Below are 14,889 nucleotides of genomic sequence, written 5' to 3' on the forward strand. Positions count from 1 at the left end.
CTTCTTCTTCTTCTTCTTCTTCTTCTTCTTCTTCTTCTTCTTCTTCTTCTTCTTCTTCTTCTTCTTCTTCTTCTTCTTCTTCTTCTTCTTCCCCTGTCTCTGTCTCTCTCTCTCCTCTGTGTGTGTGTGTGTCCCTATAACTTATGAATGATGTGAGCTCTTAGCTACTGCTCTAGCACCATGCCTGCCTGCCTACTGCCATGCTCCTTGCCATGATGATCATGAACTAATGTAGGCATAATTTTTTCCAAACCTACTTTAATAACTGTTCAATTTCTCCTTTTGTCCACCACCCAGCAGAGGTAATGGAAGAGAAAAGTTATTAGGATATGGGGGAAGTGGACCTATTTAGCCATAGTTTTGGGGATGAGTTCAATCTTCTTTGTCAGAAAATATAAACCAGCAGCTGCAGTCCAGTCCTCTCAGCAGGCAGACACCATGAACAAACCAGCAGCTGTAGCTCAATCCTGAAGAAACCACAAGGCTTGCCAACCAGACCAAGGCTGCAGACGGGACAAAAACCTGCCCGGACCTCAGGAGCAATTCTTTGATGAGTTTCTCTCGGTGCTGGCCTTACCACAAGCTGAGTTCAATAACACTATGTAAGGTGAACCAATATATGTGTGTCGTGTGTCGTTAGTGAAGAATAGCAAGGTGGATGAAACCAAACCAATACTCTAACTCCGACTGTCTGTGGGGTCAGATTTATACTCCTTCATCACGCATCCTTTCACCTGTGTCTACTTCAGGAAAATTTCTTTTAAGTGTCTGCTTTAGCAAGACATCCTTTCACCTGTGTGCCCCAGCAAAATATCACTTTACATAACTGTCTTTCCAAAGAAGCTAAAAGTTTCCACGTGAGACTAACCCTTTGAAACTGTAAGCAACACACAATAAAATGCCTCCCTTCTTGATCACAGTGTCTCTTCACAGAAACAGAACTGTAATTTAGACAGAAGGTAACTAGATCATCATTCATTTTTACATCACCCATGCTTAAGATAGACAATTATCTACAAATGTCCCAGAATAGTCACCTCATAAGTCCTCCACTCCACATCTGTCTCAGTCTTTAGAGTCTATGAGAATGACCAACCCTGAGTCCTCACTGTCCCTTATTTAACATGGAGACCTCAGGGTAGAAAGATTCCCTTCTAGAGAGCAGTGTGAGTTCTCACCAAATGGCAAGGCTGGCAAGGTCACACTGTCCATAAGACTCTCTGACATCTGGGAAGCAAAGTGAGGTCCCACGGCCCCAAAGCCAGTGCTACAGAGACCCAGGTATTAACAACTCTCCTCCCTGGCCATCAGAGGACATATGAGCCTCACATACAGAGTAGGCTGCCACTTGGCACACAAAAAGAGGGTAGATCCAGTTGCAGTCGCAGCCCCCACCATGAAGGTTTCTCCCACCCCAGGGTGGAGCCCAGACCTTGTTCTAAGGCAGCACAGACAGACCCAAGGGTTCTATCTACAAATGAATCCTCTTCCAGTCTCTTCCAAAGAGTTAATCAAGGTATTCTCAAAATGCCAACCTGCTTCCTGTGTGGTACAGTTTTCTAAAACTCGTCTGTCTGCATCTGTTAGTGAAGAGGGTAGAAGAGAATCTATAGGATTAGCATTTATTACAAAGGGGAATTATGAGGTTGGCTCACATGGTTTACACTGGGCAGGCCAATAGTGGCCATCTGCCTTCGTGTTGGGGAGGCTAAGAACTGGTAGCTGCTCACCCCAGAAGGCTGGATCCATCCTCAATCTTGAAAGCCCGGAGGACCCCAGAGAGCTGCTATTCCCTAGTACACACTGGAAAGACATTCACTGGGTTGTATGTTGCATAAAATCTCAAAGAGCAGTATAAATTGTAAAAACATGGAGACTTTTCATGACCATGTATGCATAACAAAGGCCTGAATGGCACCTCCATTATGGCGTAAGTTGTGCTAAGGTCTGGGACCTATTACATTTCCCACCGGCTCAATAGGCGTGAGCCAAATCATAGATTCCTCTGTGGGCAGGGGTTATATTTTCTCCTTAGCACTACTAGTTTAAGAGAATTTCTTTCCTGTTTTACATAGCTAAGTAGGCAGTTGAGCAAGCAGGGTCCAACGGTGAGAGCTAAGAGCAACTTAGCATAGAAGAGAAGTTAGCCAGGAGAACAGAGATCAGGACGGACCAGTTGCTAGATTTGGGGCATCTCCTCTTTTTTTTTTTTTTTTTTTTAATCTTTAAGGTTATTTTTGACAGTGACTAAACTTTCTCTAATTATCCATGCCTGATTGACATGGAAACAACAAATTTCTCCCAATGTTGTAAAGAAACCTCTTTGTTTCATAAAGAGGAGACTCCAGATGCTACAGAAGCAAAGCATCATGCATTTAATCCCAGCATCAGGAGGCAGAGGTAGGCAGATCTTTGTGAGTTTGAGGGAAACCTGGTCTATGTAGTCAGTTCCAGGGCACCTGGGAGTATAAACCGGTACAGCCGTTATGGAAATTAATGTGACAGTTTCTCAAAAGGCTAAAACTACAACATGAACTGGCTATGCCCCTCCTAGACATGTACCCAAAGGATTACATGTCCTAGTACAGTGACACTTGCTCATTCATATTCATTGCATTGTTGTTGTGTTCATGATACCCAAGAAATGTACTCAACCTAGATGCATCAACTGATAAATAGTGAAAATGTAGCATATGCACAATGAAACTGTTCAGCTATAACAAAAAATGAAATTTTAAAATTTCAGGAAAATGAATGGAAATGAAGATTATTATTCTGAGTGAGGGAACACAGACACCCCAAAAGATCAAAAATTCATCAAAAAAAAAAAAAAACTCCACATCTCTCCCATATGTGGATCCTAATCTTAAACTTTTTATAGCGGTCCAGAAGCTGGAAATGAGCTGTTGGGAGGAATGGAGGGACAACCTTAAGTCAGATGAAATAGTAAAATACCTGTTGTACTGAGAACTTTGGTTTCTTTGAAAAACACAGAAATATTATGAAAATATGTTTTTGTTTTAATCCCAGGTTTGGGGTGTAGGGTTGCTTCAGATTGTTCACAGCAGCTGACTATGATTTGTTTTGTGCTTTAACAGGGATGTGATTTTGCCATCAGCAGATAGTTTCTGTGATTGTGAGACATTTGGAATCCCAAGGACTTTTGAGAGGGTATATAAATGCTAGAGCCCCAAGAGTTGGATTTGGTGGTGATGATGGTGTGTTTACACTCTCAGGTCTCCTGGACTCATTAATCAACAGGAAGTAGTCTAATGATAACATCATTCCCTTTTCCTTTATCCTCTTTTTCTCTCCTATGTAGTGTTAAGGTGTTGAGAAGGTGGGAAAAGGGTATAAACCCATAGAGGAAATGGCTGGGGCTGAAGGGATGGTATTCTTTTCAGGACATCAGCAAAAAGTTTATTGAAGCTGCTACCACTGGGATATCCCCCTCCCTCCTCTGCTCCCAGAGGGATTTTTCTGGAGTTTTGTTTTTTTTTTGTTTTGTTTTGTTTTGTTTTTTGTTTTTCTACTTCCTATATTCAGTTTCAAAAAAGGTTGGGAGAATGGCTGAGCAGTTGGAAAAATTGCAAGTGGAAATAGAGGGGCCCAAGGAACAAAAGAAAAAAGTGGCTGAAATGGGAAACAAAAGGGGTGAGTGTGCTCTTGATTTTCTGAAAAGGTCGCAGAGTTGGAGGTGCAACTGGGAAAATTGGAGGTGGAAGCTTTTGGGAGGCAAGGAGCACAGGAAAAGAGAGAACAAAAAGGTCTCAGTCCTGGTGACTGAGCAAGAAGTGGGGATCTCCCACATGAGGAAAAAGGGAGAGAGACTGTGCAGATGGCAGGTGGGTCAGAGAAAGGCTGATAAGGTGGGAGGACAGACTGATGAAACAGTGCATTTCGAAAGAAAGGGTTAATCTCAACCAACTAACCCAGCAGAGTTAGAGCAGGGGCGGCTTGGAGTAAAACCACTGTAAGCTTTCCCAGTAGTCATACTGCATGTGCTTACTAACAGGGTGTGGAACGCGGTTATGACGAGATAAGATGTCTTCCTATAGAACTGATCTAAGACATTTTAAAGAGGCTATGATTTCATATGAGATGCACTCACCTTATGTGAGACAAATTCTAAATAACTGGGCTACTCAAAATAGAATTATTCCCCGTGGGGCAAAAATGGGGTCCCACATCCACTCCCGGTTAGGGCCGCTGGACGAGGATGACTCGGGAAGTTTGACTGCGTGGGCCCCAGGCTGCCAGGAGCCAGGCGCCCTGGTGGGCGTTTGACTGTGAGAAGCTGTGGGATCCCGCTTGGGGGTGAAGAAGAGCGCAGTCTGGGGTCCTCACAGAACTTCTGGAGTCGGGCTCCGACTCTTGGGCACCACAGACACCCCCTAGGCACCACGGGAGAGCCGGTTCTGGGGTCCCTGGGCCACACGGAGGCCAGGGACGACAGTTTCTCACTCTCGGACATCCCAGACTCTGCTGTATGTCATGGAAGAGTGGAGAATGGGTGGGAACCCTCAGGCGGACTCTGGCTCAGGGGCTGAAGGAAAAAGGGTAGGGGGAGAGCTCTGGCAGGTTACCGTGGGGGAGGAGAGAATCTGGATAGCTCAGGCGGCTAGCTCTGTAGGCGCCTTGGGTTGGTGGCTTCAGTGAGCAAAGATAGTTCATGGTTTTAAGGCATTTATTGTAGAAAGGCAGAGAGAAGGAGAGGGTAGAGAAGCAGAGGGCGGCCATGGCCACGTGGAGAGAGGGGGGAAGGGAAGGTGGAGAGAGGGGGAGCAAAGGAGCAAGAGTAAGAAAAGAGAATAAGAGGTAAGAGATTAAGAGAGCAAGGAGGGGGCAAGCAGCTCCTTTTATAGTAGACTGGCCTACCTGACTGTTGCCAGGTAACTGTGGGGGTGGAGTCCAGACAGAATAGCAGGAGTTTGGGGCATTGCCTACATGACTGATGGCCACACACCTCTGTGCAGGGGCCTGTGGAAGGCTGTAGCTGGACAGGAGCCATGGGCCCAGGAGGCGTGGCCGAACTTCTACTGTCCCATGAAAGCAGAAGTCACGGTCCACCAAGTCTCCGGGGTTCCAGGCCTGTGCTAGACCAGGAATCAGGCTGTCTGTATCACCGTCCCACAATTCCCCAATACTGGAATTGACATGGTAGAGAGAAGCTTGGAATATTAAACAGGGAAGTAAAGCAAGAGGATGAGTATAACGGATCAGCTGCTGAGTGGAGGGTAGTGCTCTGGTATACATGGACAGGTTCAATTTGACGAAACTACTACAGAACAAAGCTGCTTAGCAGCTGCAAGAGCTTGGCACAAAGTTGAGGAAGCAGAGAAAAGGCCACTTCATTTGCAAAGACTATAGAAGGCTCTGGAGAAGCCTTCACTAATTTTTTTACAAAGATTAGTCTCAGCTGTGAGCAAAGTCATATCAGACCCTGATTCAAGGCAGGTGTTGACAGAGACCTTGGTGTTTGATAGTTTCTGTGATTGTGTGACACTTGAATTCTGAGGACCTTTGAGAGAGTATGTAAATGCTATGGACCCAAGGGGCAGGTTGTTGGTCATAGTTAAGTAGTTGTATATAAACAAGTTATTAGAACATTAAAGGTTCAGACAGAGCCCGTGGACGAATGGAGAAGGGTTATGACCAATATTGGTTCTAATGTGCACTATGCTAATGTCATAGGTCAAGCTATTGCTAGGGGTCTCCATTATCAAAATGCCCAATGCTTCAGTTCTAGGAAATTTGGTCATTTGCAAAGCTACAAGCCTCTAGAGGTCTCAGATCTCAAAGTGCTGGTGCATTAAATACAATACTTTGTGCAGGAAAGGTGAAAGGCATCTCCAGGGGTAATGTTTTTTCCCAAATCTCAAACAAACCCAGGCTTCCCTGGGTATGCAGGCGATGTGGCAAGGGTTGCCATTGAACCAATGAGTGTTGGTCCAAAAGAGACCCAAAGCAATTTCTTACCATCAGGAAACGACTTTGAGAGCCTGGTTTGAGGTCCCACAGCAAAAATTATGGGCCATTTCAGACAAGAGCAGCCGAGAGTCACCAGGTTAAAAACAAAAAACTGTGGAATTAAATCATCCTATATACATGAGGATGTGTTAACATCAGAACGGAAGCCTGTAAAAGGTTTGCATTGGGGATGTGGGTTGTTCTTATTCCCATAGGAAATAAAAAGCTGTGGATACCATCAAAACTGATAAAGATTAGAATTGAGCAGGAAAGGTCTCCTGAAAACCTTGGCCGCTGATCTGAAAAGTGCTTATTTCATTGAAAATGTCTCTGTTTATGATTTCCTGAAACACACAGCACACTTAACGGCTTAAAAAAGAAAGGGGGAATGTAGTGAAAATTTTGGTTTCTTTAAAAAAAAACACTGAAGAATTATAAAAATATGTTTTCATTTTAATCCCAGGTGTGGGATATGAGGTGCTTCGGATTGCCCTCAAGAGCTGACTATGATTTGCCTCGTGCTCTGGCAGGGGTGTGATCTTGCCAGCTGCAGATAGTTTCTGTGATTGTGTGACACTTGAATTCTGGGGACTTTTGAGAGAGTATGTGAATGCTATGGACCCAAGGGGCAGGGTTGGTTGTTGGTCATTGTTGGTCATAGTTTGTTAAGTAGTTGTGTGCAAAGCAGAAGAAATTAGATATCCTGACAACAGAGATCAAACTTGTCCCAAGAAACTTGATGACCCTAATCAGCAGGAAGTAGTCACCTCCTTTCCCCTCCATCCTTTTTCCTCTCCTATCTAGTGTTAGGTAGGTTAAAGGGTAGAAAAAAGGGATGGAAGGGGTGTAAGAAAAAGGAACCCACAAAGTATCAAAAAAACAAGTTAATAAGTAGTATAAAGGGGCATTTGGAGAGGAGGGAGACAAGGCCATGAGGGCAGGAATCAACTGAAATAAGAGCTGCATGGAAAAGCAATGTGGAGGTCAGTGGGATGGGTCAACAGGAACGGGTGCTTCCTGCTCTTCCAGAGGAACACAGTTTGGTTCCCAGCTCCTGAGCCATGACTGTTAACTATAGCTCTATGGGATCTGCTGACACATAAAGAAAACACAGAAGGGTCAAAGACACCAGGAAGACACAGACCACAGAGTCAGCTAAGCAGGAACCGTAGTGTCTCACCAAGTCTGCCTGGGACTGTGCTAGGCCCTCTGCATATATACCATGGTGGTGTAGCTCAGTGTTCTCGGAGGACTCCTAACAGTGGAGTAGTTATGTCTCTATTTCTCCTGCTCTTCAGACCCTCTTCCTCTTTCTGGGTTGCCTTGTCCAGCCTTGATATGAGTCTTATCATAACCTGTTATACGCTGTTCAGTTGATAGCCCTGGGAGGCCTGCTCTTTTCTGAAGGGAAACAGAGGAGAGGTGAATCTGGGGGAGAGGGGAAGAAGGAATGGGGAGGAGTGGGAAGAGGGGAAACTGTGATTGAAATATAATATAATGTATGAAAGAAGAATAATAAAGAGTAATTAAAAATTAAAAATGTATTATGGAGACCTATTAGTTAAGCAGAAAAAGGCACTTACAGCCAAGCCTGCTCAGTTCAGTTCCTGGGATCCAGCTGGTAGGAGAGAACTGACTTCTACAAGTTAGCCTCTGATCACACATCACTATGGTACACACACACACAGAGTATAACTTATTTAAGAGAAGAGTTTGCCAGGAGGTGCCATACATGTGTAGACAACGTTATTCTCAGAAGCCATACATTATTTTTCTTTAATATTTATTTTTTTTTACTTTATGTATCTATTTAAGTGCTTGCATATTTGTCTGTGCAGCACATGCATGCCTGGGGCCTACAGAAGTCAGAAGAGGGCAGCAGACCACCTGGAAGTAGAGTTACAGATTGCTGTGAGCAGCCCGATGTGTGCGTGTGTGTGTGTGTGTGTGTGTGTGTACATATATGTATTTAATAGACAGATGGATAATTGACAAGGTGTGACGTGTCAGGTAGACAGGGACCAAGTGAGAAGCAGAGCCACTCCACTGCTGCCTGCCACTCAACCTCAACCTGGAAATCATAAGTCTCTTCCTTTTATCTCTTCCAGCATCACCAGGCTCTGGTCCAGGTGAGGCGTCCCTCCCTTCTTCCTGACTGGGTGCTGGGAGAGTCTCTAGGCTGCTCTACCATGCTTATCTTCAAAGTTAGCATACTCATCCCAAAGGGACAGAGGAGGAGAGGAATCTTGAGGACCAGTCTGGGCAGCCTCTGGCAGCACTGTCACCTATAAGCCAGCCTGAACAGGCAAAACTCACCACTGCCTTTGCCTGGCCCATGCAGGCATCATCTCTGCAGGGTGTGTTCACAAGTCCAAGAACACAAGCTCACACAAACCTGCACACATAAGCAAGGGGAATCATCACTATCCTCAAGATATCTGCTTTGACTTACTTCCAACAGAATGAGCCACCTTGCAACCTCCATCTTCTCAGCGGCTCCTCTGTGGCCAACAGTCACAAGGGACCAAGGTGATCAAGGTAAGATCACCTGGAGCTAGACACAGGCTGGCCACAGTGGGGAAGCCAGACCCATGTGAGACCCAACTATACAAGGTCAACCTAAAGCCAATGAGGGGTAGGGAAGCTGAACTCTGACCAAAGAGAACGCAGGTGGGTGTAACGCTGGACTTGTGAAGTATTTGAGAGGGACAGGTGTGTGGTGTTACCAGTGTAGGGCTGACTTAGGCCCAGTGCCCAGGAAGTAAATCAGCATGATTGTGAAGGGTTGCACTCAGGGTGCAAGTATCCTATCAGACTCAAAGTAGCCCACATGGCTTGCTCGTCCCAAATCCAGGACCATATTGTCTGGCTCCAGGAAACACTCTCCATCTTTTATGTACATGGGTACATGGGTATATGAGAAGGCATGTGTGCACACACACACACACACACACACACACACACACACACAGAGAAAGGGGGAAGGATATCTGGTCACCCCTGCAGGCCTGGACATAGAGAGGCCAGGATCCCTGTACAGAGGCTCTGGCACTGCCACTTAAGTACGCTTAGAACATAAACATGAGATACAGCAGGTGATGGCTGAAGCTAACCAGCACCCTGGAGTCTCCTCAGGATAATTATTTATTATTCATAGTCATCAGCATCTTCATTAATTATTCATATGATCCTTAATTATTATCCTTAACAATAAGAGCAGTAAATAGCAGAAAAGTCCTTGAGGTGCCTAAGGCCCAGGGCCGGGTGCCTCCGGGCAGTTAGACCAGCTAATGCCCCCAGGGCAGTGGGGGGACCACAGACCCCCCTGTCCACTGCCCAGCTCTGTCCTGCCCCTCCCAGTGGGGCCCAGGGTATTGCAAGAGGAGATGCTGGTCCCAAGGGTGGGGATGGAGGTGCTCCTGCACTAGTCTCCCCTCCAAACCAGGGTCTCCAAGGAGAGCGGTCAGGTAATGCCCTGAACCCAGGGTGAGCCACATGTCCACACTGGGCAGCATCACTAACTGCCTGGATCTGAGCCATGTCTGTGCAGGGGCTGGGAGGTAAGGGCCCCCAGCTGGCCGGGCAGGGAGAGGCGTCGAGTGGGACCATCTTGGGGGAGCTCTGGGGCTCCTGCAGGAAGCTCCTCAAACGCCACGAACTGGGAAACCTGCAAAGACCACAGAGCTTGAGAAGGCACTCAAACGTGGGGGAGGAGGAAGGGGCGGAGACTGGAGGTCAGAGAGGCTTAGGTGGGCAGAGTGGGGACCTGAGGGGACAAGAAGGCTGCAACTTCTGTAAAGAAATGCACCTTTGTGGCAGGAGCCAAATGAAAGGGCTGAGAGCCACTCACAGCCACCCTGACAGAGGACCTTGCTCTGGACCCAGAGAAGCTGGATTCCAAGCTCTAGCCTTTCCCTTCCCTAGGGAATGTGCCAGGGCAGCCAGAGCCAAAGCCTACATGGAATAAGAAGTCCCTGCTTTGGGAAGGCAGCTAAGACAGAGAAAGACAAGGGGCCTCCTTGCAATTTTCCAAAGAACCCTGGGGCCCTGGAAACAACAGTGGGCCAGCGGCCAGGTCTCTGAGGCCAGGGAGAGCACTAGGGCGGGCAGGAGGGATTTGTGGGTGCTGACGTGTTTACTGGTGAGATCCCTGCGGGGGAGGCTGTGAAGGGAGACTGGCACATTTGCTGACGTGGGCCCTGGTGTCTGCAAACAGGAGCAAGCAGCATATGGGACAGGGAGCAGAGCTGGGGACGGGAGTAGATCCCAAGCCACCTCTGGGTGCCATAGGAGCCCCCCCTCCCCCTTCAAGCACCCATCAAAGCTAGAGCTGGCAGAAAAGACCCAGCTACAGTTGTCCTTCAGGAGGTTACTCAAAGAGAAGAGATGTGGATCAGGGAGGTCCTATCTCAGAGCCTTGATCTTGGCACCCTGGAAGTGCCAGCAGCCTTCAGGGGGCTATAGCACTGCTAGAGTAAGAGCCAAAATGAGAGGCAGCAAAGTCAGGGGGGATAACTACAACAGGGACCACTCTCAGGCAGCATCCAGACCCAAGGCCCAGGCTCAGACATCATGCTTACATCTGGCCCTTAGGTTGCCTGGCAGGAACAGGTAGAAGAGGATGGGGGTGAGGAAGCCACATTTCACACCCAGCCAAGAGGTAACAAAGCAGTCGTGCAGTCATTGGGGCAGAGAGGGTGCAGCTGGAGGCTGGGAGTGGGCTCCAGAACGTACCTGAGAAAGCGAGTCCAGGGTGAAAGTGGGGACAGGGCCGACAGGCAACAGAGGGGATGTGGAAGTGGGGCCGGGCCCAGGGGTGGTCACAGCACTGTAGGCAGGAGGGACCAGGGTCATTTGCCTCTGTAGCAGCTGTAGGACAGTGGCCATGTCTGCACTTAGCCGGGTTTCCAGCCTGGGGCAAGGAAGGAAGATTTCTCAGAAGTGGAGATAGCTGGTTCACTCTAGGCTCCCTCCTCATGCAGCTGAGGAAGGAGAGGGTCCACCTGCCTGGCACAGACAGTCCTAAACAGAGCACCCCTGAAACATCAGCAGAAACCCAAAGAGGCCCCAAGTTCAGGCCCCACAGTGCAGCCTACCCCTTGCCCATTCCCTGGGCACCCATCTTTACCTGTTCAGCTGTCTCTGGAGTGCGTCCAACCTGCTCTCCACATCACCCCGGGATCGCCGACCAGGGCTAGACAAGGGGATGTTGAGGAGGCTGGGGGCAGGGGCAGGGCATCGAGGCAGCTCCTGGTACTGGCGCCCCCGACTGTCCCCCCAGAAGCTGAAAATATTGGACACCCCAGAGAAGGCACCTGGAGCCAGAGAGGAGTGGGGTCAGGAAGAAAGTCAGGCCCCTGCCAGTCCCTACCCATCCCCCATACTGCCCCTCCCCCACACTCCTCCTCCTCCGCCGCCGCCGCCCCACCACCACCACCACCACAAGGCGCAGGCCTACCTGACAAGGGATTACAGGTGTCACTTTTCTCCCCATCCTCTGCCAAAGGCTCCCCACCTGGGGGGTCCCCTGGAGGCCTGGGGCTGGAGAAGGGCACCAGGCGGAGGGGGCTGGAGCTGCGACCAGGGCCCTCATCTTCACTGCTCTCTGGGCTGGAAGGGCCGCTGGATGGGCTCTCCCCCCATGGCCCTCCCGGCTGTCCCCGGCAACTCGGCCCTGGCCCACCTCGGGCAGGGCCTTGCCCCAGGGCTGACACCTCCCCTGGCTGCTCTGTGTCTGTGGGAAACAGAAAGCATACCTCAGAGAGAGGGGAGAACAGGGGACGGGCAAGGGAAAGGAGCTGAGCAAGCCTAGAAAGGAGCTGAGTGTGAGGACATACAAAGTTGCTTTATCTCACTCTCATGCCCTGCCACACCCAGGGGGGCATTGCTGACTCTGGCTCTCTGTAGCCCTCTGCTTATTCCTTTGTTCTTGTGCTCCCTCCTGCCACCTCCCTTCCAGGGCCGGCTAGACAACACTCAGGCATAATAAAGACCAAAAGCCCAGCCTTTGTCCAGCAGAAGGGAGGCATGGGGGTGGGGTGCACTGGAGGACTGTGTGCCTGAATGCTGGGCAAGGGGTGGAGCTTGCACAGCCTGACCCTGCCCACACTCCCCTCTGCAACCCCTGCCCTCCCCTTGACCACCTCACCCTTGTCGGTACGCCTGCGGAATGACAGTTTGCGCTTGCGTTGCCTGTTAAAGCCACTCTCTAGTTCTGTGCTGCCTGGGGAGCCAGGAATCATGTTGGTCTGCAACCAAGAGAACAGTCAGAGCCCTTAGGTCCATCCTGCCTGGCTGGCCTGGAATATGGGGGTGGGGCAGGCAACTGCACCCCTTCCTTAACCTAGGGAAGTGGGGCTGTGGGGAAGAATTTTCCCTACCCCCATCCCACCCTGAGGTTGGTACTTCCATAGCCTGATCTGACTGTGAAGACAGAAAAGCAGGCAAAGAAGCCGCTTTCCACAGTCACAGGAAAGGGGCAGCCTGTCAATCATCAGCTCTCTTGGGGATAAAGGCAGCTCTTGAGATGGCCCACTCACATCTCGAAGGTTGAAGGTGATCTCCAGGCTAGACCAAAAGTGATCTGAGAACTCGGGGTACATGTCCAGCACCTCCAGCAAGTCGTCACGATGGATCTTGTGCAGGTCACAGTAAGTGAGGGCCCGCACATCCCCATTGGACTTTCCAGGACGGGCATATAGGTTCAGAGGCTCTCCAAAGATGTCGTTCTTCCCTGGAGGCAGTGCAGAAGACAAAGGCTTGAGCCCATGGCATCGGTGGGTGGGAGAAGAGCGGGCACCCTCTGGGTCAGCTCCACCCTGGACAGCATCTCCAGTCATCCAATTCCCAGCCACACAGCCAAAGAAGCCTGAGCCAGTTCACATGCTCAGGGCTCTCCGCAGATGGGGAAACACCAGTGGCCAGAGGTGACAGAGGGAAGGGCCAGAGATTTGGAGGCTCTCAGCAACTACTCAGATAGAAACCGCCAAGGATGCTCCAGCTCTGCCTACAGCAGTGGTGGCTTCCTTGGGACAACTCTACTTCTATCCTCAGATACCCTCCTAACAAAATGCAGTTCCCTATAAACTATGGTCTTAAGACGATAAAAGGCAGCTCGGTGGTCATTCAAAACCAGTACTGTTTTACTGAAAGAAATTGCAGGATAGCACAGCTTAGCACAGCGAAGCACAGAAAAGACCAAAATGTGCTCACATGTGTAGCAAAACTTGATTTAGCTGGGAAGGGAATAGGTTGTGGAGTGGTATACATGTTTGGGCTGAACTGTGAAATAAAAGTCTAAAATGGGCACATCTATAAGCCATGGGCAAAAGTTTGATGCATGTAGGACCAAAAAAAAACACACACACACACACAAAAAAAACCACAAAAAAAAAAAAAAAAACCAAGAAACAAAAAACAAAAAACCAAAAACAACCATGGGAGGGCAAGAAGCCTCCACTGTCCAAGTGCCATCCATGCACACAATGGCCACAGGCCATTGGGACATGAAGCTTCAGGGAACTGTGTCCTTAGTGAAGGTGGATGCATAGCCTCCAGATGAGAATGTCCCACTCAACTACAAGACAATATTCAACTTTAAGGAAACACTAGATGCCTTTCTATGGATATATCCTGAAGTTCCCTCAAGTGCAGGGAAGGCTACATAGTCTCCCAATCTAAGAGCCCCGTGTCCTACAGGGTTCCTCTCTGTTGCCCACCCTGAAGGCCCCTCCTCGGGTGACATAAAAGAACACAAGAATCCTGCCAGCAACCCCACACCCCCAGTGTATTCAGAGGGCTCAGGTCTCTCTGGGTTTTAGTGGGCGTCCCCACCCCATACCCAAGATGGCCACCACGACATCACCCCGCAGGATCTCGATGGAGCCCCTGGAGATGAAGTAGAGGGCAGTAAGCAGGTCCCCGGCGTGCACTAGTGTGTCCCCTGGTGGTGCATGTGTGGTCTTGAACTTCATAGCCAGCGCCCTCAGGCAGCCTTTAGTGGCCCCTCGGAATGGCTTGCAATGCTGCAGCAGCGAGCGGTTCAGGTGTAGGCAGATGTCAGCCTGGAGGCACTCAGGGAAGCCCTTCAGCACCTGCAGACGGGGATGGTTCAGCAGGATCTCCCAAGTCTCAGTCCAAACACCAGTCCACTGGGTCACACCTCTGGCTCAGGGGAAACCTGCTCCTCCCAATTCTGTCTGCTGCAGAACCTGTGGGGGCCCAGAACCCCCTCAGCACCTGGGTACCCACCCTGACCAAGTTCTTATCCGGAAGTGCAGCAATTGATTTCCCATGTCCGTCTGTCTTACATGGGATGTGTGAAGAACCTGGCCTCTCCCAGTGGGAGAACGCCAGATGGAGTTTCACGGTCAGAATCCTATGTAATTCTCAGATTCTTTAATACTAACTACAACCACCTGAGATATGCTGGATGCACCACAAGGGTGGCCCCACACTCATTAATGCCTCACCGCGTTCATGTCGATGCCATTGGTGTAGGACCAAGCATGCTGGAAGTACTCCTCGAGGCGCTGGCGTAATGGGTTGGGAATCTGGTGAAAGCGGATAAACTCCCGCACCCGGAGCATCTGTGTGTGGTAGCGGGCCGTGCCCGAGTACAGCCGCTGGATGATGGCGGACACGTTGCCGAAGATGCTGGCATACATGAGGGCTGGGGGCGTGGGTGAGTGGGGCCGTCAGCATCCGCAGGGACCCTGCCCGCCCACGGGGACCCTCTGCTCAGGCCCCGCACCAGGTCAACGACACTCGCGGTCCGGTCACGACTCAGTCTGAGAGTGGACATACACATGCTCAAACACACGCCAACCTTCACCATTTCCTGCCCTGGTGTCCCAGCCTCCAAACTCAACTGTGAGCCCAGGACTCTAGGAGGGGACGAGGGGGCGGGGCGGGGAGGTC

The 14,889-nt window shown here is 49.7% G+C and overlaps 1 protein-coding gene across 5 annotated transcripts in view; it reads right to left on the minus strand.

Annotated features, from left to right (window-relative positions):
- Nucleotides 1-9,091: 9,091 nt before the first annotated feature.
- The window catches only part of Kcnh2 (potassium voltage-gated channel subfamily H member 2), a 32,109-nt gene continuing 26,311 nt past the window's right edge, over nt 9,092-14,889 (minus strand). For 4 of the 5 annotated variants that reach the window (XM_029477865.1, XM_029477864.1, XM_021163307.2 and 1 more), the window contains 8 exons: nt 14,442-14,641; nt 13,811-14,063; nt 12,510-12,703; nt 12,119-12,218; nt 11,429-11,704; nt 11,099-11,285; nt 10,705-10,882; nt 9,097-9,637 (listed from right to left, as the gene is read on the minus strand). In XM_029477865.1, coding sequence (XP_029333725.1) covers nt 9,488-9,637; nt 10,705-10,882; nt 11,099-11,285; nt 11,429-11,704; nt 12,119-12,218; nt 12,510-12,703; nt 13,811-14,063; nt 14,442-14,641 — 1,538 coding nt within the window. In that variant the 3' untranslated portion in view covers nt 9,097-9,487. Of the gene's footprint in view, nt 9,638-10,704; nt 10,883-11,098; nt 11,286-11,428; nt 11,705-12,118; nt 12,219-12,509; nt 12,704-13,810; nt 14,064-14,441; nt 14,642-14,889 lie in introns of all 5 variants that reach the window. The other variant, XM_029477867.1, reaches the window with a different exon arrangement.

This window comes from Mus caroli, chromosome 5, assembly GCF_900094665.2.
Source record: "Mus caroli chromosome 5, CAROLI_EIJ_v1.1, whole genome shotgun sequence".
NCBI lineage: Eukaryota > Metazoa > Chordata > Mammalia > Rodentia > Muridae > Mus > Mus caroli.